Source organism: Aedes albopictus, chromosome 2, assembly GCF_035046485.1.
Source record: "Aedes albopictus strain Foshan chromosome 2, AalbF5, whole genome shotgun sequence".
Lineage (NCBI taxonomy): Eukaryota > Metazoa > Arthropoda > Insecta > Diptera > Culicidae > Aedes > Aedes albopictus.
In genome coordinates, this window is record NC_085137.1 from 197,398,169 (window position 1) to 197,421,120 (window position 22,952).

A 22,952-nucleotide genomic window follows, 5' to 3' on the forward strand; every position below is an offset into this window, starting at 1 on the left:
CTAGGACATTTGGGACATTTAATATAACATGCATACTTGTGTATACTGATTTTGATGGAATTAATGATTTTCCGCAACATTGAGGTTATTTGTTTTGTTTTCTTTTAGCTTCCGGATGCTCGAGTATGGAAAAGGTATCTGTCTCACTTGGACAGGTACTTGATTACGTCGGAGATTCAGTGCGACCGTTGCGGGAAGGTCAGAATGTGTTTGACTCTGGCCATATCGTTTGCATTGGATACAATCAGAAAACTCCGGATTATCTGCGCTTGGCTGCGTATGTTTTGCAGAGTTCCCACCCGTCAGATATTCCACACGAACTAGAACTGAAGATCGGAACGGATTACCGTAAATGGTTGCTAAAGTGCTCTTGCAAGGCAGGAACTGCGCGCTGCAAGCACATTGTTGCATGCCTCTTGCACCTGTGCCAGTAAGTAATAGTGATATTATGGATCGTAACCTAGCATCATATCAAACAAATTTTAGATTCAGATTCGTGGAGTACATGACTTGTACCGACTCTCGTCAAGCTTGGGGTCGGAGTAAAGCGGAGATTACACAGTGGCGCGCCAAACCCGTGTTGCAATTGTGTTGTGTTCGAAAACACCCACCCGTTTGTTCTTCAGAGGCACCCAATAAACGAGAACTGCTGCAACAGGAATTCAACAGAATTTTACGAGGTAATTCTATTCCGTGTCCATGTATAAGTTATTATACCCACATGTTACAAAGGCGGAACGTGGGTGTGATCTTCTCTTCTTTTTTTTGTAACGTCCCAACTAAGACAAAGCCTTCAGTAGTCTTCTTTCAGCTTTTCCACAGTTATTAACTGAGAGCATTTTCTGCAAATGACCAATTTGTATTTTGTATCGCAGGCAGCAAGATACTATTATCCCAAGGAAGTCAAGGAAATTTCCATAATGAAAAGTTCCTGGACCGATGTGACAGGGCATTGAACCCTCCGAAGAAGATTAGATTTGCAATCTTTTTTGTTAAATGTGTACATTAAATGATTTCTGGTTTGGGCCAGTTTTCTCCCTGCGCTAGACACCGTTAGACAACTGGAGTGTCCAGCTGTAAAGGCGTTGGTATTCAGCATGACCTTGCTGAGGGTGAGCTCGATATGTCAATCCACAAACTTTTCGTAATAGAAATTTCCTTGACTCCCTTGGGTATTGAGTGAGCATAAGGGTCAACCTTGGACTCAGCAGGCAAATAAGTTTATTTTCCATAAATGACGTAGCATTTTAGGATGGAGGGGGGAGCCCTTGAAATTGCTACGAGCCATGCATGCCATTCATGGACGGCCCCATTATATAATTTTGTCAAGGCGATTCTTTTTTAATAACTATTGACCACACAATATTCATCGTAAAGCAATATTCGTCTCCTGTAGATCTTAATGAAATAGCAATTGAAAAACTCAATCTTCTTTTTTCTGGCTCTACATACCCACTGGAACTTGGCCCGTCTCTCTTTAGCTTAGTGTTGTTTGGGCACTTTTACAGCTATTAATTAAAGTCATATTGATATATTTAACAAAAATAAAATCGACGAAATAAAATCAATTTTGTCAGTTTGTCTGCAAAAAATCTGTCGAATGAAGTGAATAGTGTTTTTAATATGACTTTATTAAAACTCGTCAACAATTTTCGTGTGATGCTGAAAAATTTGTTTTGATGCACATGACTGTTTTTGCCTTTCTAACATGTACGTTTCAAGTGATAAACCGTCATAACGCTAATGATTAATTTCAACTTACAGCTTCTCCAAATTCAGCAATCCAGAAACATATTACCGGGAGAGAACTGAGTGCGCCATTGCCCATAGCAGGACCATTGAATCAACCTGACGTTAACGTATATGTAACCAGGAATGAGCTGTACGAATTGATGATGAGTGTAGAGCAAATCTCAAACATTGCGGAGTTTGATACTGATAGTATTAAACACTTTTATGAAAAAACTGTTGAGAAAGACGATCAAACAATCCTGGATATAGCAGAAGAGACCAAAGATCAGCGAAACGATGCTTGGTATTTACATCGCTCAATTAGGATAACGGCAAGTTCATGTTATGATCTCTTTACATACACTCGTAATAAGAATGCGGATTGGGATAGGAAGATTCAGCAGTATTTGAATCCCAAATTAATACGATCCAAAGCACTAGACTATGGGAAGCAAACTGAACAATTGGCCCTTGACTGTTACATGGCAAAACGAAATCCATTAGTTAAGAAATCTGGATTTGTTGTATGTTTGAAGGAACCATGGATCGGAGTTAGTCCTGACGGTATCGATGCTTCATGTAATCTTTTAATTGAAATTAAATGTCCAGTATCAGGAGAAGAACATGATTTGCAGTGGATACTAGATAATTGTAAAGCAACTAATGTTTATCTTAAGAAACAGGAATCTTCTCTTTCTTTGAATAAAAATCACAAATATTACGCACAAGTACAACTGAGTATGTATGTCTTGGGGTGTAATATGTGTGATTTCATTGTATATTCCAAACTCGCGAACGATTTCTTAGTTGTAGAGATACAGTTCAATGAAGAATATGTAAGAAGCCTAATAGGTGCGTTAAAACTGGTATATTTCCAATTTATGTTGCCTCAAATCGTTAAAAAACATCAGGGTGATTCAGTGTAGTTTAATCTTTTTGTTGCTGTTTTCGATTACATATCAAATAAAAGAATGATTGAAAAGTTTAAGCTGAAATACGTTTTTTTATTCTTTTGGTTGGGATAGTGTGGCTCAAGGTGTGGTCGACTTCAATATACAGGGTGTTAGGTTCGTGAGTGCAAACTTTTTAAAGGGTGATAGAGGACCATAAATGGTGAAAAAAATTGTTCTACGCATATGGTCAAATCTCAACCGTTACGTAGTTACGTAGTAATCGTCAAACTTATTGCAGTTTTTTGACACTTATTCGAAAGATTATTGAACTTTCTATCAAATGGCATCTTTGAATCGATTGGTTTAGTTAATTAACTAAGTTTTCTAGAGCAAATAGCTCAAAAGTAGTGTGTTTTAATTAGTTTTTGTCAATTATCTTTGAAACATGCGTAATAAATTAAAATTCTTTCTTCGACAAAGTTATGGCCCCTGTTCCATTCTACAATTCGTTCTTTGACATTAAACTTCTATCTCTTATCGTTTTGTTGCAATTTTGATTTTAATATCGCATTTCAGATCATAAATTTGCAACTGTCATGGAAAGCACTTTTTTGCGCATTGTGCCGCACATTTAAATCAAAATTGCAAGAAAACGATAAGAGCTAGAAGTTTATAGTCAAAGAAAGAATTGTAGAGTGTAACCGGGGCCACAACTTTGCCTAAGAAAGAATTTTAATTTATTACGCATGTTTCAAAGATAATTGACAAAATTGACAAAATTCAATAATCTTTCAAATAAGGGTAAAAAAACTTCGAAAAGTTTGGCCATTTTCAAGTTATTGCCAGTTAAGGCAATAAGAGTAAAAAACATGGGAAGTTCAATAACTACGTAACGGTTGAGATTTGACCATATGCGTAGAACAATTTTTTCTCCATTCATGGTCCTCTATCACCCTTTAAAAAGTTTGCACTCAGGAACCTAACACCCTGTATGTATATATACTATCGCGATTCGGTCTTAAGCCTATTAGTAAATACTCCAAGAAATACTCTTAAAATCTTTTGTCCTTCAAAATTGGGGCTGATAGGTTTACGATTGCACATACAACTTTCATGATGTAGTCAATCAACCCCAAAACCGAGGCATCAATTGCGTCTTGAAAAATTCCAAACAGCTTTATACGCTGGATCGCTCTCTCCACATGGATCCTTGATTTCGCAATGCTTTCGTTCAGTACAGCATCCTTTGCGGTGTGTTGCGCTGATCGCAGAAATGGTGGAATGTGCAGGCGTACTCCATAATTAAGGCACTCTTGCTGAATGTTAAATCCTTTATCTACCATCAACTCATCCTTGAACGGTTCAAGGAGACCCAGCACATTTTCATCGTTGAAAATCTGCTTATCGGACGCCTTCCCACTGTACGCTTTGCTTACGAAATTGATCAATCCGGCTGGTGTTATTCCAATGAGAAATTTCACCGTTCTCATTCCTTTATAACTGGAATAACATGCTATGCAACAATTTATGCACTTCATTGTTGCAACAGGGATCTCGGTGCAGTCAAGGACACATCTCACATTTTCGTATTTTCCGCGGAAACATAACGGAATGTTTTTTGCTATCTCATCCCGATCAGGCCAATAAACGAACTGCTGTAAAACCTCTGCGAGAACCTGTAATGAATATAAAAAAATATTTAAATCTTAATATCTTCAGGGATTTGCAAGCATCAAAGTATATAGGCATTCTTAGCACATTAACATTCCTTCTTCATAACCTTCCTGAAAGAAATCTATGGAGGAATCCCTGGAGGAATACTTGGAGAAATCCGTGGAGGAATCCCTGAATGAATTCCTGGAGGAATACTTGGAGAAATCCGTGGAGGAATCCCTGGAGGAGGAGTTCCTGGAGGATTCCTTGAAGGTATCCCTGGAAGAGTTCCTGAAGATATCCCTGGATGAAATCTAGGAGGAATTCCTTAAAGAATCCATGAATGAAATCGAGGATTCCTCCAGGAATTCATTGGCGAATTCCTCCAGGAATTCCTTGGCGAATTCCTCCAGGAACTCCTTCGCGAATTCCTCCCGGAATTCCTTCGCGGATTCCTCCATGAATTCCTTCGCGAATTCCTTCAGGGATTCCTTCAGGGATTCCTTCAGGAATTCATCCAGGGATTCTTTCGGAAGTTCCTCCAGGAATTCCTTCAGGGACTCCTCCAGAAATTCCTTCGGGGATTCCTCCAGGAATTCCTTCGGGGATTCCTCCAGGAATTCCTTCGAGGATTACTCCAAGGATTCCTCCGGGAATTCCTTCAGGGATTCCTCCGGGAATTCCTTCGCGAATTCCTCCGGGAATTCCTTCGCGAATTCCTCCAAGAATTCCTTCGGGGGTTCCTCCAGGAATTTCGTCGGGGATTCCTTCCAGGAATTCCTTCGGGGATTCCTCCAGGAATTCCTTCGGGGATTTCTCCAAGGATTCCTCCGGGAATTCCTCCAGGAATTCCTTCGGGGATTCCTCCAGAAATATCTTCGGGGATTCCTCCTGGAATTCCTTCGGGGATTCCTCCAGGAATTCTTTCGGAGATTCTTCCAGAAATATCTTCGGGGATTCCTCCAGGAATTCCTTCGGGGATTCCTCCAGGAATTCCTTCGGGGATTCCTCCAGGAATTCCTTCGGGGATTCCTCCAGGAATTCCTTCGGGGATTCCTCCAGGAATTCCTTCGGAGATTCCTTCAGAAATATCTTCGGGGATTCCTCCAGGAATTCCTTCGGGGATTCCTCCAGGAATTCCTTCGGGGATTCCTCCAGGAATTCCTTCGGGGATTCCTCCAGGAATTCCTTCGGGGATTCCTCCAGAAATATCTTCGGGGATTCCTCCTGGAATTCCTTCGGGGATTCCTCCAGGAATTCCTTCGGAGATTCCTCCAGAAATATCTTCGGGGATTCCTCCAGGAATTCCTTCGGAGATTCCTCCAGAAATATCTTCGGGGATTCCTCCAGGAATTCCTTCAGGGATTCCTCCAGGAATTCTTTCGCGAATTCCTCCGGGAATTCTTTCGGGGATTCCTCCAGGAATTTCGTCGGGGATTCCTTCGCGGATTCCTCCGTATATTCCTTCACGGATTCCTCCGGGAATTTCCTCGCGAAATCCTCCGGGAATTCCTTCAGGAATTCCTCCAGGAATTCCTTCGGGGATTCCTCCAGGAATTCCTGCGGGAATTCCTCCACAAATAGCTTCGGGGATTCCTCCAGGAATTCCTTCGGGGATTCCTCCAGGAATTCCTTCGGAGATTCCTCCAGAAATATCTTCGGGGATTCCTCCAGGAATTTCTTCGGGGATTCCTCCAGGAATTCCTTTGGGGATTCCTCTGGGAATTAATTCGGGGATTCCTCCAGGAATTTCTTCGGGGATTCCTCCAGGAATTCCTTCGGGGATTCCTCCGGGAATTCCTTTAGGGATTCCTCCGGGAATTCCTTCAGGGATTCCTCCGTGAATTCCTTCAGGGATTCCTCCGGGAATTCCTTCAGGGATTCCTCCGGGAATTCCTTCAGGGATTCCTCCGGAAATTCCTTCAGGGATTCCTTCGGGAATTCCTTCAGGGATTCCTTCGGGAATTCCTTCAGGGATTCCTTCGGGAATTCCTTCAGGAATTACTTGGAGGAATCCCCGAAGGAATTTCTGGAGGAATCATCGAAGATATTTCTGAAGGAATCCTTTAAGGAATCCCTTGAAGAATTTCTGAAGATATCCCTGGATGAATCCCAGGAGGTATTCCTGGAGGAATCCTTGGATGTAATCCTCGGAGGGATTGCTGGAGAAATCCCCGAATAGATGAATCCTGGAGGAATCCCTGAAGAGATTCTTGGAGGATCCCTGAAGGAATTCCTGGACGAATCCCCGAAGGAATTCCTGGACGAATCCCCGAAAGAATTCCTGGAGGAAATGCTTAAGATATTCCTGATGAATTCTTAAGGCATTCACGAAGCAATCCCTGGAATTCCTGGAGGAATACTTGAAGGAATTCCTTGAGGAATCCCTGAAGAAAATCCTGGATGAATCCCCGAAGGAATTCCTGGAGGAATCTCTAGAGGAATTCTTGAAGATATTCCTGCTTCGATCCTGGAGGAATCCGAATCCCCGAAGTAATCCCTGAAAGAATTCCTGGAGGAATCCTTGAAGGAAATTCTGGAGCAATCCCTAAAGGAATTCCTAGAGGAATCCTCGAAAGAATTCCTAGATGAATCTCTGAAGGAATTCTTGGATGAAGCCTCGAAGGAATTCCTGGACGAATCGCCGAAGAAATTCCTGGACGATACCCCAAAGGAATTCTTGGGCGAATCCTCGAAGGAATTTCTGGATGAATCCTCGAAGAAAGTCCTGGACGGATACCCGAAGGAATTCCTCGACAAATATCCGAAGGTATTCCTAGACGAATCCCCGAAGGAATTCTTGGACGAATCCCCGAAGAAATTCCTGGACGAATTCCTGAACGAATCCCCGAAGGAATTCCTGAACGAATCCCCGAAGGAATTTCTGGACGAATCCTCGAAGGAATTCCTGGACGTATCCCCGAAGGAATTCTTGGACAAATCCTCGAAGGAATTTCTGTATGAATCCCGAAAGGAATTCCTGGACGAATCGCCGAAGGAATTCCTGGACGAATTCCTGAACGAATTCCCGAAGGAATTCCTGAACGAATCCCCGAAGGAATTTCTGGACGTATCCTCGAAGGAATTCCTGGACGAATCCCCAAAAGAATTCTTGAACAAATCATCGAAGGAATTTCTGGATGAATCCCCGAAGGAATTCCTGGACGAATACCCGAAGGAATTCCTAGACGAATCCCCGAAGGAATTCCTGGACGAATCCTCGAAGAAATTCCTGGGCGAATTCCCGAAGGAATTCCTGGACGAATCCCCGAAGAAATTCCTGGACGAATTCCTGAACGAATCCCCGAAGGAATTCCTGAACGAATTTCCGAAGGAATTTCTGGATGAATCCTCGAAGAAAGTCCTGGACGGATACCCGAAGGAATTCCTCGACAAATATCCGAAGGTATTCCTAGACGAATCCCCGAAGGAATTCTTGGACGAATCCCCGAAGAAATTCCTGGACGAATTCCTGAACGAATCCCCGAAGGAATTTCTGGACGAATCCTCGAAGGAATTCCTGGACGTATCCCCGAAGGAATTCTTGGACAAATCCTCGAAGGAATTTCTGTATGAATCCCGAAAGGAATTCCTGGACGAATCGCCGAAGGAATTCCTGGACGAATTCCTGAACGAATTCCCGAAGGAATTCCTGAACGAATCCCCGAAGGAATTTCTGGACGTATCCTCGAAGGAATTCCTGGACGAATCCCCAAAAGAATTCTTGAACAAATCCTCGAAGGAATTTCTGGATGAATCCCCGAAGGAATTCCTGGACGAATACCCGAAGGAATTCCTAGACGAATCCCCGAAGGAATTCCTGGACAAATCCCCGAAGAAATTCCTGGGCGAATTCCCGAAGGAATTCCTGGACGAATCCCCGAAGAAATTCCTGGACGAATTCCTGAACGAATCCCCGAAGGAATTCCTGAATGAATTTCCGAAGGAATTTCTGGTCGAATCCTCGAAGGAATTCCTAGACGAATCCCCAAAAGAATTCTTGAACACATCCTTGAAGGAATTTCTGGATGAATCCCCGAAGGAATTTCTGGACGAATACCCGAAGGAATTCCTAGACGAATTCCCAAAGAAATTCCTGGGCGAATTCCCGAAGGAATTCCTGGACGAATCCCCGAATGAATTCCTTGCGGAAATGCTGAAGATATTCCTGGATGAATCCTGAAGGCATTCACGAAGCAATCCCTTTAGGAATACTTGAATGAAATTCTGAAGGTTTTCCTGGAGAAATCCCTGAAGGAAATCCTGGAGGAATCCCCGAAGGAATTCCTGGAGGAATCTGTAGAGGAATTCTTGAAGATACTCCTGGTTGATTCCTGGAGGAATCCCCGAAATAATCCCTGGAAGAATTCCTGGAGGAATCCTTGAAGGAAATTCTGGAGGTATTCCTGATGGAATTCTTAGAGGAATCCTCGAAGAAATTCCTAGATGAATCCCTGAAGGAATTCTTTAATGTATCCTCGAAGGAATATCTGGACGAATCCCCAAAGGAATTCTTGGACAAATCCTCAAAGGAATTCCGGAACGAATCCCCGAGGGAATTCCTGGACGAACCTCCGAAGGAATTCCTGGACTAATCCTTAGATGAATTCCTGGAAGAATATTTTCAATACAGATTCGTATGGGGTTCACTAGACTACTAGAGTACTCACTTGTCCTTATTCATTCTTGTAGGATTTGCTAGAGGAATTCCTGGAGGAATACCTGCAGGAATTTCAAGGGGAATCCCTGGAAGAATCCTTGGATGAATTCTTGCAGGAATCCCTTGATGAGAATCAAGAGGAATCCCTAGAAGAGTTTTTGGAGGAATCCCTGGAGGCCGCGGATGGACCAGTTTTATCAATGGTACTACCGTGACAGCACCTAACTCCAATCACTATTTTTCGATTCCTAATTCGGTTCACACCATGCAAAACAAATGGGGTGATAGAGTCTGTACACTAGTTAGGTCATGCGATAAAATTTTTCTGGATATTGGATATTGAAATCGGTTCCGGAATACCCGGGTATAGCCAAATGCACTCATGCACTGATAAACGCAGACACTCATCTGAAAAACTACGCCATTTGAACAATCGAACTGATCCTCTACACAAAAATGTGTATGTACCCTTTGAGGGCACTGAAACCTATAATGCCCGGAATTCACGGTTTAATTCTTGGAGCTCATATATTTAATAAGATTTGCCTAAGAGAATGCTAATCGGGTCTGAAATGGATTGTTGAGAGCGTTGCGTACGAGGTGCAAATCCAAATTAGAAAGGACTTTTTTATACATTTTATCGTAGATATAACAGTGAACCAGTATTGTACCCTTTAAACAATAGTAATATATATTTACCTGAATTGTGTGGTTGAAGTACTGCGCTACCGTAGCAGATGATACACCAAAAAGCGTTGCAATCGCCGCAAAAGATATATTTTGCTTTAACTTCGCCAAAGATAGAATAACTCTGTCTATCGCAGACATTTTGTGTTGTTCCTTATAAAGCTGATCCTCGATAATTTTCACAGATATACAAATTGCATCAAGCTGGCCCAGAGAGGTCAATCCAGTCCAGACAATCGCGTCTTTATCAGTTTTTATCAGGCTTGTTAAGGTGAACGCTTTTTCGTGGTTCAATGAACTGGTCGATGTGTTGTTAACAGTTGAATTTCCCTTTAACTCCTTAATCAGCCGATTCAAAACACCGTCTGGATTTTCTGATCCGTTTCCGAAATTCTGTTCGACGTTATCTGTCCTCGATTTTTCGTGCGTAGTACGTTCAGCATCACATTGCTTAATGCACGGGTTAGCCGGATTAGCGAATGTTGAATTGTGATTGATTTCAGCAGGATCGAATTCACATTCCATGACTTCAGATAGCTCATTAGTCACATATCGACTCGTATCGGTATCGACGTATGATACTTCTCCAAACATACAGCCATTTTCATCATTAGCCGATGGTGATGTTGGTGATGGTGAATGCTGCTCAACAACGTGACTCGAGTGTGGGTTCCTAGGTGGAGACAAATTCCGTTCACGCAATGTGAATTTGCGTTTATATGGATTCGGAAGCTTCAACAAATCAATCAGCGGTAGGTGTTGAGATGGAGTGGCTTGTGGTTTTAGCCGCTTGCCTCCTGAAATATCACAAAAGAAATCAGGTTTACAATTCAAAACAAAGTTCGATGCGTGGAAAATTCAAGTGAGGAAACATTCAAGAAACCGCTCCTCTACTACAGTAAGCAGTTAAGCAGAGATTTTTCCAGACGTGCACTTGTCAAAGTGATTTTTTCATGCGATTTCTTGAGCAATGAATAGGTAAGGTAGAATCGCCTCACGTAAGGATTTGGAGAAATCGATTGTCACGTGTGGGGAAACTTCGTATTTCAACCGCGACAATATCACTACTAATCATCAAACGATACATACCTGGTAAATAATCATCGTTCTTGAAATGTCGACTGCAAACTCTTGAATATTTGCTTGGTTTCTTTCTAGTTTTGATTGCAGCAGTCCATTTTTTCAGAAACGCTTGGTCTTCAAGGGGAAATTTGTGCAACTTGATTCCATTTCCAGCCCGAGCTGTGCAGTTAGAGACGAAGCAAATAGTCCTGCTGCATGGAAGGTTCAATGGCAAACAGTATCCATGTTCCGGGACAGCCCGCTCTTCGTTATCGCTCTCATCTGAATCTTCCTTGGTGTATATAACAAGTTTCCTTGATTTTATCGAATTGATACCACGGCTGGGAACTGAATTCGGCTTAAGATACCGACGGGTTGCTGCAAAGAATAGAATAGATTAATAGAATGAAATTCGAGAGAGTGTTACTAGTGTCTGATTTTACAACAGTAACTGCCTGAAATGCATTGATAATACGTGTCGCAGACGACACGACACTTTTCCGGTATCTCCAGCCATTTGAAGACAGTTACTTGTGTGAACGCACCACACTATGACGCAAGGGAGTACTTACTCTGTACAAAATCCGAGGTCTTGAAGTGTAGGTGACAAATTTTGAGGGATCGCCTTTCGCCTTTTGGAAGTCCGAGTGCTAAATTCCACAGTTTACGTCTCGATGAACGCGCCGGAGGAAACTTCTGCAGTAACTGCCTTTTGCGTGATTTACATCCTTTCACGCAACATCCCGGTTTGACTGAGAACTTGTCTTCCCGATTGGGAAGAATGGATGGAACCGAAGCTGGCTTAAGTTTTACCCGTTTCACTGCAAATAAACAAAATTGTAAATCTCACTTCCGCTCGTAGACACCAAAAAACTTACCGATGAGAAAATCGTCGGGCTTAAAATGATCCCCGCATATACGATGTCCAGGGTATCCACTGAGCGAGACTATCCTAATCCATTTGTTGAAAACAGAACTGTTCTTATGCGGAACAGGAAATAGCTGACCGGTTTTTTTCATGCATCTTTCGATGATGCAGAAATTCTGTCCTCGCATTCCTTCGTGGTGGGCTCCGTAGTTCATTGTTGAGTGCTGTTCAAAAGTGTAAATATTGATGTTTTTTTGGTTAAAAGTTGGCTGTAAATTAATTCTTCGCTTACCATTAGCTGGACGATAACCGTTATTCAATAATTTTTTCAGTGAAAACGACAAAATTCAACCCAAAAGTATTAAAAAATACAATTTAGTGAAATTTTTGTGCGGAACCACGCGTTTGACAGTTTTGTGTTTTCTTTATCACTTTTTTGTACTCAGCGCCTCTAGTGGCAATTTTTACATAAATGAACCTATTGGCTTCCTAAATTTCTTAAGTATCCCGTACTTGCCGTAATGCTCCATTCTGCACTGAACGAAAACTCCCGCCGTGCATTGAATGATTTTTGGCTCATCCGAGCCCCATGCCTATTTTCAGTTAAGATTCAGATGATTTTTATTCGATGCAGCCTCCTTCAAAATAAAAACAATTGGAATGATCACAATCCCAGAAAAGGATGATTTTCATTGCTTTTAAAGAAACCAATAAGTGAATGATATTCATTTCTTTTTCGATTTAATTTTATTTGGCATTGTTTCTATTTATTATATTATTTTGTATAAAGAAAATTAAACCAAACACACCAACTTTAAGAGGATTTTATCAATATATTCATACCAAATTTTCTATGCACATTTATATTGAATAATTTCGATATTAATTTATGTCCGTGACGTGGTGTGAAGATCCTATATGATTGGGATGTAAATGTAAGCCGGGATGGATTCTGGAAACATTTCAAAAATTAATCATGATTGACAAATGCTTTCATTTATCTTACCTGTTATGGTGCGCAGCAAAATATACAGCTCCGGTAACCAAACTACAACTCCGCCATCTTTTCTCAACGAATGACGGAGTTGAACAAAAATAGAATGAACTTCGTTATAGGGAACGGGGGGAAAGGTTTTCGGATGGTTTATAAATGATTGTCAATCACAACAGACCCTAAGCTAAAAACCATTTTTAATTGGGTCAATAATAATTTCATAACAGGATGATTTTTGTTCAGTTGGACGCAGTAGAATCATTCTGCTGCGTAATCATTCAGAATAAGGATTCCATGGATTTGCATCAGATTGAATGACAAATCATTCTTTACACGGCGGGGCGGGGTCTTTCGTTCAGTGTGAGGCAACGCGAAGCTACAGATTGACAATACTGGCCATTACGTGTTTTTGTTTACACAGCGTTTGATCAAGACGCCGCGACGCCGGCTGTATTAATGTCATGACGGGCTAAACGTCACTTTCAATTTGACACTAGCGATCTCTGCAATTTGAATTTACCGTGTAATGTTTTCGGTCAAGTCTCGGAATCGAGTGGCACGTCGGGGGCTATTCCCATTACGCCAGGCCGGGACCGTGCCGGGCCCCGGCCGTGCCCCGGTCATCGATTTCTTACATGCGATTACTATGGCGCGTTTCACATCACACCGTGCCGGGGCTCGGTCGGGCCCTGGCCGGGCTAGTGAGAAGTACGCAATAGATATCGTTAGAAAGAAATTAATGACCGGGGCACGTGTTGCAATGTTGGCACACCCCTCGATTCTACTACTACACACATACGCTTGAGACGAGACTGAGTGAATTCAGAATTGAGTAGTCCGTCGCGTGGTTAAGTTCGCTTCGAATAAATCTCTTTTATAAATGTTTAATCGAGTGTTTTATTAGTATCGATAATAAGAGAACATGGTGTCAGAAGTGCGCGAAAACGGACATCACGTTATTTCGGCGTCATTTATCTGAAATCGCGAAAAACGGGAGTGAAAAAGACTTTTTAACGCGTGTTGTGCGGGCATCGGAAGCCATTTTGTTTTACCGCGTTCGGTGGAGCAAATGTTTCGTGGCGATCGGCGGATCGACGATCGGAAGCCATATTGAATTGGTAGTGCTCAGCGAAAATATCGGGATCCTCATCGATATGGATCAATCACAGTTTCAGCAGCTCCTGGAACACCAGACTCATCTATTCGCGAGGCTGATGAAGGAAGTAACAGCCAAGCAAGCACCGTCGGGAGCCCCAGCAATCCCCGTTCCGCAGCCGTCTCCCTTGGTGGTGGAGGGGGACATGGAAGAAAATCTGAATTTCTTCGAAAGATGCTGGAACGAGTATTCGAGTGCTACTGGAATGGACCAGTGGCCGATTTCTGAGAACGCGAAGAAGGGCATTCTTCTTTCGGTGATCGGAGAAGCAGCCAGAAGAAAATATTTCAACTTTGAGCTGACGCCGGCCCAGCAAACTGATCCGGTTACGACGCTGGCGGCAATCAGAGCAAAAATTGTGGCGAAACGGAACGTCATTATTGATCGGCTCGATTTCTTTTCGGCTGGTCAATTTTCGCATGAATCCGTGGACGATTATGTGACACGTCTCAAGACTCTTGCCAAAGTAGCAAAGCTTGGCAATCTTGAGGACGAACTAGTCACCTTCAAGGTCGTGACGGCCAATCGATGGCCACAGATGAGGACGAAAATGTTATCCATTGCTGACATCACTCTTGCGAAGGCCGTGGATATGTGCCGAGCTGAAGAAATCGCAGCAAAGCGGTCGCTGGATTTATCGATTCCACCCTCGAAACCAGCTGATGTCAACAAAGTGAGTAAAGGTAAGGCGGCGGCAAGAGCACTACGTTGCAAATTCTGCGGAGATCGTCACGAGTTTTCCAAAGGAAGCTGTCCTGCTTTGGGGAAACGCTGCCATAAATGCAACGGAAAGAACCACTTTGGAATAGTATGCAAGGCTAAGACAAAATCGAAGCAACACAGATCTCGTCGAGTAAAGGAGGTGAAGGACAACACGAGCGAGTCCGGCGACGAAACAACATCGAACGACAGTTCATCGGAGACATCGGAAGAAGAATACGAGATCGGGAAAATCTTTGACAACTCGGATGACGGCGGAAGTGTCCTGGCTGTATTGGATCTCAAATTCGGCGAAGTTTGGAAACCAGTTACTTGTGAAGTGGATACAGGAGCGAATACGAGCCTAATTGGGATATCCAGTCTGGTGAAGCTGTGTGGAGTCGATCCTCCTCTGCTACCCTCCAAACTGCGCCTCCAAAGTTTCGGAGGCAATCCGATCAAGGTATTGGGACAGATCAAGGTTCCATGTCGTCGCCGAGGAAAGAAATACCGCCTTGTGCTCCAGGTAGTGGACGTAGACCACCGTCCACTCCTCTCCGCCAAAGCTTCTCGAGAACTTGGTTTCGTGAAGTTTTGCAAAGCGGTAGTGTTTGGAAAACCGAATGCTCAGGACGCACCAGAGAATTTGCTGAACATATACCGGATCAAGGCGCAGGAGATCATCAACAAACATCAGGATCTGTTCACCGGATATGGGAAGTTTGCCGGCACAGTATCGCTGGAAATCGACGACAGCATTGTACCGTCAATTCAACATCCCAGGCGGGTTCCGATAGCGATGAGAGAAAAGTTGAAGAAGGAACTCGAACAGCTTGAAAGGGACGGCTTGATTGTGAAGGAGGCATCGCACACAGACTGGGTAAGTAATTTAGTCATCGTGCAGCGGCCAGGGTCGGATGGTATTCGAGTCTGCTTGGATCCCGTTCCACTGAACAAAGCCCTGAAACGTCCAAACCTGCAATTCGTCACACTTGATGAAATTCTGCCGGAGCTCGGAAAGGCCAGGGTATTTTCAACTGTCGACGCTAAGAAGGGATTCTGGCACGTGGTACTAGATGAAGCCAGTAGCAAATTAACCACATTCTGGACACCTTTCGGGCGCTTTCGTTGGACACGCTTGCCTTTCGGTATAGCTTCTGCTCCAGAAATTTTCCAGCTGAAATTGCAGGAAGCCATCGAAGGTCTGGAAGGCGTCGAATGCATAGCAGACGACGTGTTGGTGTATGGAATCGGTGACACGTTCCACGAGGCGTTGGTGAACCACAACAAGTGCTTGGAGGCACTCTTGGTAAGGCTGGAAGAGAAGAACGTGAAGCTGAATTTAGCAAAACTCAAACTTTGCCAAACTTCAGTGAAGTTTTACGGACATGTACTCACCGATCATGGTCTGAAGCCTGACGAGACGAAAGTAGCAGCTATTCGAGACTTTCCAACTCCAACTAACCGAAAAGAGGTACATCGTTTCGTGGGAATGGTGAATTATTTGAGCCGTTTCATCAGGAACCTTAGCGTAAACCTCACCAATCTGCGAAGGTTGATCTCCGAAGAAGTTCCGTGGCAGTGGACGAGTATCGAAGAGGATGAGTTCAGCAAGGTGAAATCGCTGTTTTCCAACATCGGGACGCTGCGTTACTACGATCCCAACCTTCCATTGACAATAGAGTGTGATGCAAGCTGCTACGGATTAGGCGCTGCAGTCTTTCAGGAGGACGGAGTTGTTGGTTTTGCATCTAGGATGCTAACAGCAGCAGAAAAGAACTACGCGCAGATTGAGAAGGAGTTATTGGCGATCCTGTTTGCTTGTGTAAGATTTGACCAGCTCATTGTTGGGAACCCGAAGGCAGTTGTCAAGACCGACCATAGACCGCTCATCAACATCTTTCAGAAACCGCTTTTGTCGGCACCCCGCCGGCTGCAACACATGCTACTGAACCTGCAGCGGTACTCTTTGTCAATCGTTTTTGTAACCGGGAAGGACAACGTAGTCGCTGACACTCTTTCTCGAGCGCCGGTGATCATCAGCGAACCAGAGGACGAATATAGGAAGTTGAGTATCTTCAAGGTGCTCAAAGAAGTCGAGGATTGCAAGCCCACCAGCTATTTGAGCATCTCTGACCAGCGTTTGAGTGAGATTATACAGGAAACGAAGAAGGATTCATCGATGCAGCTTATTGTCGACTACATCCGTCATGGCTGGCCAACGACCATCGACAAGGTACCCGATAGCGTTAGAATTTACTACAACTACAGAAACGAATTGAGCACCGTTGACGGTTTGGTTCTGCGAAACGACCAGATCGTGGTTCCATATGCACTGCGACGAAAGCTGATCAAATGCTGCCACGCTAACCATGGCGGTATGGAGTCTACTTTGAAACTAGCAAGGGCCAATCTCTTTTGGCCCGGCATGAGTTCCCAGATAAAGGACGTCGTGAAGGAGTGTGCTGTCTGTGCCAAGTACGCTGCTTCTCAACCAAACCCTCCAATGATGAGCCACAACATTCCGGTATTTCCCTTTCAAATGGTAAGCATGGATGTGTTTCTCGCAGAATATCGTGGTCGTAAGAGGAACTTCCTGATTTCGGTCGACCACTACTCCGACTTTTTCGAGGTCGATCTTCTGGAGGACATGACGCCGGATTCCGTCATTCGCATATGCAAGAAAAATTTCGCCCGTCACGGAGTCCCTCAAACAGTGCTAACGGACAACGGCACTAATTTTGTTAATCGCAAAATGGTTGTGTTCGCAAGGGACTGGGATTTTGAACACATCACGTCGGCACCACATCACCAGCAGGCAAACGGGAAAGCGGAGGCTGGTGTTAAAATCGCCAAGCGGATGATGAAGAAATGTGAGGAGACAGGTGAAGATTTTTGGTTCGCTCTACTCCATTGGCGTAATGTGCCCAACAAAATTGGGTCCAGTCCAGTGGCTCGCCTCTTCTCGCGATCAACGAGGTGCAGCGTTCCATCATCTGTAACGAATTTGCTTCCCAAAGTGGTGGAGGATGTACCTGAAACAATTGAAAAGCAACGTAAACGTTCCAAATTCCACTACGATGCCAAGTCTCGCAACTTACCTGACTTACAGGTGGGTTCCCCCGTGTACGCTCAGCTGAATCCGCAAGAAACCAAAATATGGACACCGGGGGTAGTAACGAACCAGCTAAGTGACCGATCGTACACACGCAGAAAAATAAATTGTAAACATAATTAAATTCTAGTTCAAATCAACCGATTTTTCAGTTTACTATAGGGCACTGCACTGTTTTGATTTTGTATGGGATTTTGACGTTTCGTGGCCTTGTTGTTTACAAAATTTCTGTAAGAGTGAAAGAGAAGGGGATAATTTCATGCACTGCCCTATAGCGACAAACTGATTTCTAGTTTAAACTGAACTGTTGCATTGTTTGATAATACAAATGTTTTCATTTGACGAAATTTTTCGCAGTTTGTTAGAACAAACAGAGATTTGGTAGTTTCAACATAAAATAACAGATTGTTTTAAACGACTGCACTTTTGTGACTAACAAAGCCGGAATGTGATTGTGTTGGTGACGGCAGCTCCTGCGGCAGCTCGGAAATCTATTTTTAGACCGTCGGTGAGCGGATGGGGAGGAGAACGACTAAAAAAAAGACAAAAAAGGCGAAGCCGATCAACTTTTTGTGGATGCTGTCGTGAGTACCTGCGCGTTATCCATCACGACCAAAGCTGCACTTGGAAGTTGGCGTGATGGATTTGCTGCACCTTCTTCGTTGTGGCGATGTTGGGGTAAGCATTTTATAGGTGTGTGAGTGCTTTCGGACCATGTTTATGGTTTTTATTTTGTTGAAACAAATGCAATTTTTGACATTATGTGAAATTATGGTAATCGGTTGTTTTTATCGATAAACTCTAAATGAAAACAATTAAATATAACTTTGGAATAAGTAAATTCTCAGTTCGAAAATCAACCATGCGTTTTATTGTTTTAAACAAGCGCCATTTTTCTGCGTGCATGGTGAATGTTAATGGCAGTGAATACCGACGAAGCCTGGTCCACTTGAAGCCACGGTATGGAAATGGGGGAGCCGATGCCAGCTGCGAATCAGCACCACATTTGGGCCAGCCGATCGCATCGGATCCAGCTCCGATTATTTGTGCACCTTCAACGCCGACAATGTTTTCTGCGACTCCACAACCAAACGAAAATCTTCGAGCCAGCTGCCGTGTTGATGAAAATATTACGCCTCCTGCGATCCAGTCGTTTTCGTCGTCCACAACACCAGTGACAGCACCGAAAGGCACAACGACAGCGCGTGAGGATGAGGTGCAGCAACGCGTCGAGAAGCAAACCACACAACAAGTGACTCACGGTTCAACATGCACCCGGCCCAGACGTGAAACGCGCATGCCGCGCAAGTTAAAGGATTATGATTTGAGTTTTGATTAAATGTTTCTTTCTTTTAATGTGGGGAGGATGTTGCAATGTTGGCACACCCCTCGATTCTACTACTACACACATACGCTTGAGACGAGACTGAGTGAATTCAGAATTGAGTAGTCCGTCGCGTGGTTAAGTTCGCTTCGAATAAATCTCTTTTATAAATGTTTAATCGAGTGTTTTATTAGTATCGATAATAAGAGAACAGCACGGCCGGGGCCCGGCACGGTCCCGGCCCGGTAAAGTGAGAAGACCGCTTTAGTCGGTGGAATAACTGCCACATAACTGCAGCAAACCAAAGTCAGGTACAGTGACGATTCGTTCGTTGAGAGCTCGTTCGATGGGCTGTCTCGATGGTTGAATGTTCACTGGTTGGGGCAAAACCCAACTAAAAAGCCTCGTAAAAAGCACTGTCAATGTCAAAATAGATGTCAAAACGAGTTTGACGTCTGACCGCCGTCGCATCACAGCTCCTGTATACAGAACGTTTACGCAAGTATGTGAGTGTTCCGTGACGTATTTCAGGCCAAACATGTCTAAAGGTCCAATCTGCAGAAGAGAGGCTCTCTTTGGTTTCCCTCTCTTTCGTTAATATCTCAGCTGTTTATTTGTATTATGATTGTCTCCTTGCATTGAACGATGGTCAAAACAATCGTCTTTTGATTTGTACTGCAAAAGTAGTTGAAAAGTGTACCATTACATTGCAATAATTGAAAGAGAAAGTAAACAAAGAGAGCCTCGCAAATGCAGATAGGACCTATTGAAATGTTTGGCCTGATTTAGCCTCAAACACAATGACAACGGCAAAACGGAACGGAACGGAACGGCAAATTTCCAATGTATGGAGCTCCGTGCAGTTGCTCACAATGAGTGCGCAACGGTGAGAACGGCATTGTACTAAAACGCACTTTTTTCGAAAAATCTGGAAAAATGCAGAACGGCAGAAACGGCAGAGACGAACCATAACATTGGTTTCTTCTTTTTGCCGTATTTTATGATTAGTGGGCAATGTTTACATCAGAAGGAAGATCAAAGTTTATGGTTCAATTCTCAATCAGAAATCTTTCAGGTTTTCTACGGATATTTCTCATCCAGAAAGTACATCGAAAATAATATGTATTACCAAATCATTCTTCAGGGAATATTTAAACAATTCATCCAGCAGCTCATTCCTGCGTTCCTTCCAAGGATTCTTCAGAAATTCCTGGTTTCTGCAGTGAAGACGAAAACATTTTCCGAGTTTCATCTAGTGAATCCTTCTATGATTTAGTTACTTACGGGATTCCGCAAGGATTTCCTCTCGGTATTTTTTCAGTAAATCCATACAGGAATGTAATGTGTTTCTTCCATGATTTCTTCAGTAGACTCTTCCGCGCTTCTTCCAGGACTGCCTTCCAAAATTCCTCCAGGACATCATTCCAGGATACTTCGTAAAATCCGGCATTCCTACAGGAATTCCACCTAGGATAACTCCAGGAATTATTTCCAAGATTTTTCCAAGACATTCTTCCCGGATTCCTCTACTACTTCCTACTTCAGATAACAAGTATTCCATGAATTCCTTTCAGGATTATTCCAGGAATCCCTCTTGGGATTCTTCAAGGAGTTCATCTCGACATTCCTCCAAGAATTCCTCTCGGGTTTCCTCAAGGAAGTCATCCCGAGATTTCTTCAGGAATTCCTCCCGAGATTCTTCTAGGAATTCCTCCCAGGATTCTTCCATAAATTCCTACCAGGGTTCCTCCGGTAATTCCTCCCGGGATTCCTTCAGAAACTCCTTAAAAGATTCCTTCAAAATTTCCATCCAGATTTCCGTCAGCAACTATTTTGGGGATTCCTTCGGGAATTCTTTCAGGGATTCCTACAGAAATTCGATCCGGGATTCCTTCCAGTATTCCTTCCGGAATTCCTTCAAAATTTCCTTCCGGGATTGCTTTAGGAATTCCTTCCGAATTTCTTCAAAAATTTCTTCCAGAATTCCTTCAGCAATTCCTTCAGAAATTCTTTCCGGGATTCCTCCAGGAATTCCTTCCGGGATTCCTACAGGAATTCCTTCCGGGATTCCTCCAGGAATTCCTTCCGGGATTCCTCCAGGAATTCCTTCCAGAATCCCTCCAAAAGTTCCTTCCAGAATTCCTCCAGGAGTTCCTTCCGAAATTCCTCCAGGAGTTCCTTCTGAGATTTCTCCAGGAGTTCCTTTTGGGATTCATCCAAGAGTTCTTCCAGGATTCCTCCAGGAGTTGCGTCTGGGATTTCTCCAGGAGTTTCTTCTGATATTTTTTAGAAGTCTCCTCCGAGATATATCCAGGAGTTTCTTCTAGGATTCCTCCAGGAGTTCCTCCAGGAATTCTTCCAGGGATTCTTTCTGGAACTTCTCCCTCTGGGATTCCTCTAGGTGTTCCTTCTGAGATTCCTTCAGGAGTTCCTTCCAGAATTCCTCCAGGAGTTCCTTCCAGGATTCATCCAGCAGTTCTTTCCGAAATTCCTCCAGGAATTCCTTCTACGATTTCTCCAGGAGTTCCACCGGGATTCATCCAGGAGATCCTTTCGGGATTCCTTCGGAAGTTCTTTCTGGGAATCCCACAACGGGCTCCTGGATGAATCCTGGAAGAAACTCATGGAGGAAACTCGGAAACAACTTCCTCAGCAAGACTCCTATAAGAATCTTAGAAGGAACTCCTGTAGAAATTGGAGAAGGAGCTCCTGGAGGAATCCCAGATAAAACTCCTGGACTAATCCTGGAAGGAACTCCAGGAAGAAACTTCTGCAGGAATCTCAGAATGAACTCCCAGAGGCATCTCGAAAGGACATTCCAAAGGAATTCCTTTCCTGGAATTCCAAAGGAATTCCTGGTGGCATTTCGGAAAGATTTCTTGGAGGAATTTAGGAAGGAACTTCTGGAGGAATCCTGGGAGGAACTCCTGGATGAATCACGAAAGAAATTCCTGCAGGAATTCAGGAAGGAACTTCAGAAGAAATCCCAGAAAAAACTCTTGGGGGGATCTCTGAAAGAACAACTGGAGGAATACCAGAAGGAATTCCTAGACGAGTCTTCGAAGGAACTCCTGGAGGATCCCAGAAAGGAAATCCTGTAGGAATCGCAGAAAGAACTTTCGGAGGAATCCGGGAAGGAGCTCCTGGATGAATCACGGAAGGAACTCCTGGAGGAATCCCGAAAGGAACTCCTGGGGGAATTCCAGAAAGAACTTCTGGAAAAATCCCGGAAGAAATTTCTGGAGAAACCTCGAAAACGATTCTAAAAGAATCTCAGAAGGAACTCCTGGAGAAATCCCAGGTGGAACTCCTGGAGGAATCCAGGAAGGAACTCCTGCAGGAATCTTAAAAGGAAGTCCTGGAGGAATCCCAGAAAAAAATTCTGGAGAATTTCAGAAGGAACTCCTGGAGGAATTCCGAAAGGAATCCCCGAACAATGGTCCTATGAGATAAACCAGCCAACGACTGAAAACCTCATAAAGTGAATTTAATTGAATTGAATCCCCGAACAAAACCCCTGGAGGAATTCTGGAAGGAACTTCTGGAGGAATCTCGGAGGAGACTTCTGAAGGAAACTTAGAAGGAACTCCTGAAGAAATCCCGGACGGATCTCATGGAGGAGTCTCAGAAGGAATTCCTGGAGGAATTTCGGAAGGAACTTCTGGATGAATCCCGCAAGGAACTCCTGGAGGAATTCTGGAAGGAACTCCTGTAGGTATCTTGGAAGGAACTCCTGGAGGAATCCCAGAAGAAACTTCCGGAGAAAATCCAGAAGGAACTCCTGGAAGAATTCCGAGAGGAACTCCTGGAGAAATCCCAAAAAAAAAACCCTGGAGAAATCCCGGACGAAACTCCTGGAGGAATCCTGGAAGAAACTCTTGGATGAATCCCAATAGGAACTCCTGGAGAAATCTCTGAAGGAACTCCTGGAGGAATTTCGGAAGGAACTCCTGGAGGAATTTCGGAAGGAACTCCTGGAGAAATCCCAGAAAAAAACCCTGGAGGAATTCTGGAAGGAACTTCTGGAGGAATCCTGGAAGAAACTCTTGGATGAATCCCAAAAGGAACTCCTGGAGGAATTTCGGAAGGAACTCCTGGATGAATCCCGGT

General features: G+C 43.7%; 3 protein-coding genes across 3 annotated transcripts; 2 read left to right on the top strand and 1 right to left on the bottom strand.

Moving 5' to 3' along the window:
- Positions 1-68: 68 nt before the first annotated feature.
- Positions 69-2,657, top strand: LOC115257249 (uncharacterized). Its single transcript, XM_062848266.1, has 3 exons — positions 69-430; positions 487-680; positions 1,765-2,657. The coding sequence occupies exons 1-3, from the start codon at positions 126-128 to the stop codon at positions 2,655-2,657; spliced, it is 1,392 nt and encodes a 463-aa protein (XP_062704250.1). The 5' UTR covers positions 69-125.
- Positions 2,658-8,741: 6,084 nt separating this feature from the next.
- Positions 8,742-12,030, bottom strand: LOC109420173 (uncharacterized). Its single transcript, XM_029874025.2, has 5 exons — positions 11,847-12,030; positions 11,565-11,778; positions 11,259-11,507; positions 10,714-11,064; positions 8,742-10,421 (listed from the first exon to the last, which is right to left on the bottom strand). Exons 1-5 carry the CDS (start codon positions 11,847-11,849, stop codon positions 9,484-9,486), a joined length of 1,755 nt encoding a protein of 584 aa, XP_029729885.2. The 5' UTR covers positions 11,850-12,030; the 3' UTR covers positions 8,742-9,483.
- Positions 12,031-13,702: 1,672 nt separating this feature from the next.
- Positions 13,703-18,857, top strand: LOC134286316 (uncharacterized protein K02A2.6-like). Its single transcript, XM_062847921.1, has 2 exons — positions 13,703-17,604; positions 18,443-18,857. The coding sequence occupies exons 1-2, from the start codon at positions 13,703-13,705 to the stop codon at positions 18,855-18,857; spliced, it is 4,317 nt and encodes a 1,438-aa protein (XP_062703905.1).
- The last annotated feature ends 4,095 nt before the right edge of the window (positions 18,858-22,952 follow it).

Coding starts and splice junctions, on each gene's coding strand:
- LOC115257249 (XM_062848266.1), top strand. CDS start 126: ATGGAAAAGGTATCTGTCTCACTTGGACAGGTACTTGATTACGTCGGA. Junction 431..486: donor TGCCTCTTGCACCTGTGCCA/GTAAGTAATAGT, acceptor AACAAATTTTAG/ATTCAGATTCGTGGAGTACA. Junction 681..1,764: donor ATTCAACAGAATTTTACGAG/GTAATTCTATTC, acceptor TTCAACTTACAG/CTTCTCCAAATTCAGCAATC.
- LOC109420173 (XM_029874025.2), bottom strand. Junction 11,508..11,564: donor GCCCGACGATTTTCTCATCG/GTAAGTTTTTTG, acceptor GTTTATTTGCAG/TGAAACGGGTAAAACTTAAG. Junction 11,065..11,258: donor GACCTCGGATTTTGTACAGA/GTAAGTACTCCC, acceptor TATTCTTTGCAG/CAACCCGTCGGTATCTTAAG.
- LOC134286316 (XM_062847921.1), top strand. CDS start 13,703: ATGGATCAATCACAGTTTCAGCAGCTCCTGGAACACCAGACTCATCTA. Junction 17,605..18,442: donor AACCAGCTAAGTGACCGATC/GTACACACGCAG, acceptor TGTTAATGGCAG/TGAATACCGACGAAGCCTGG.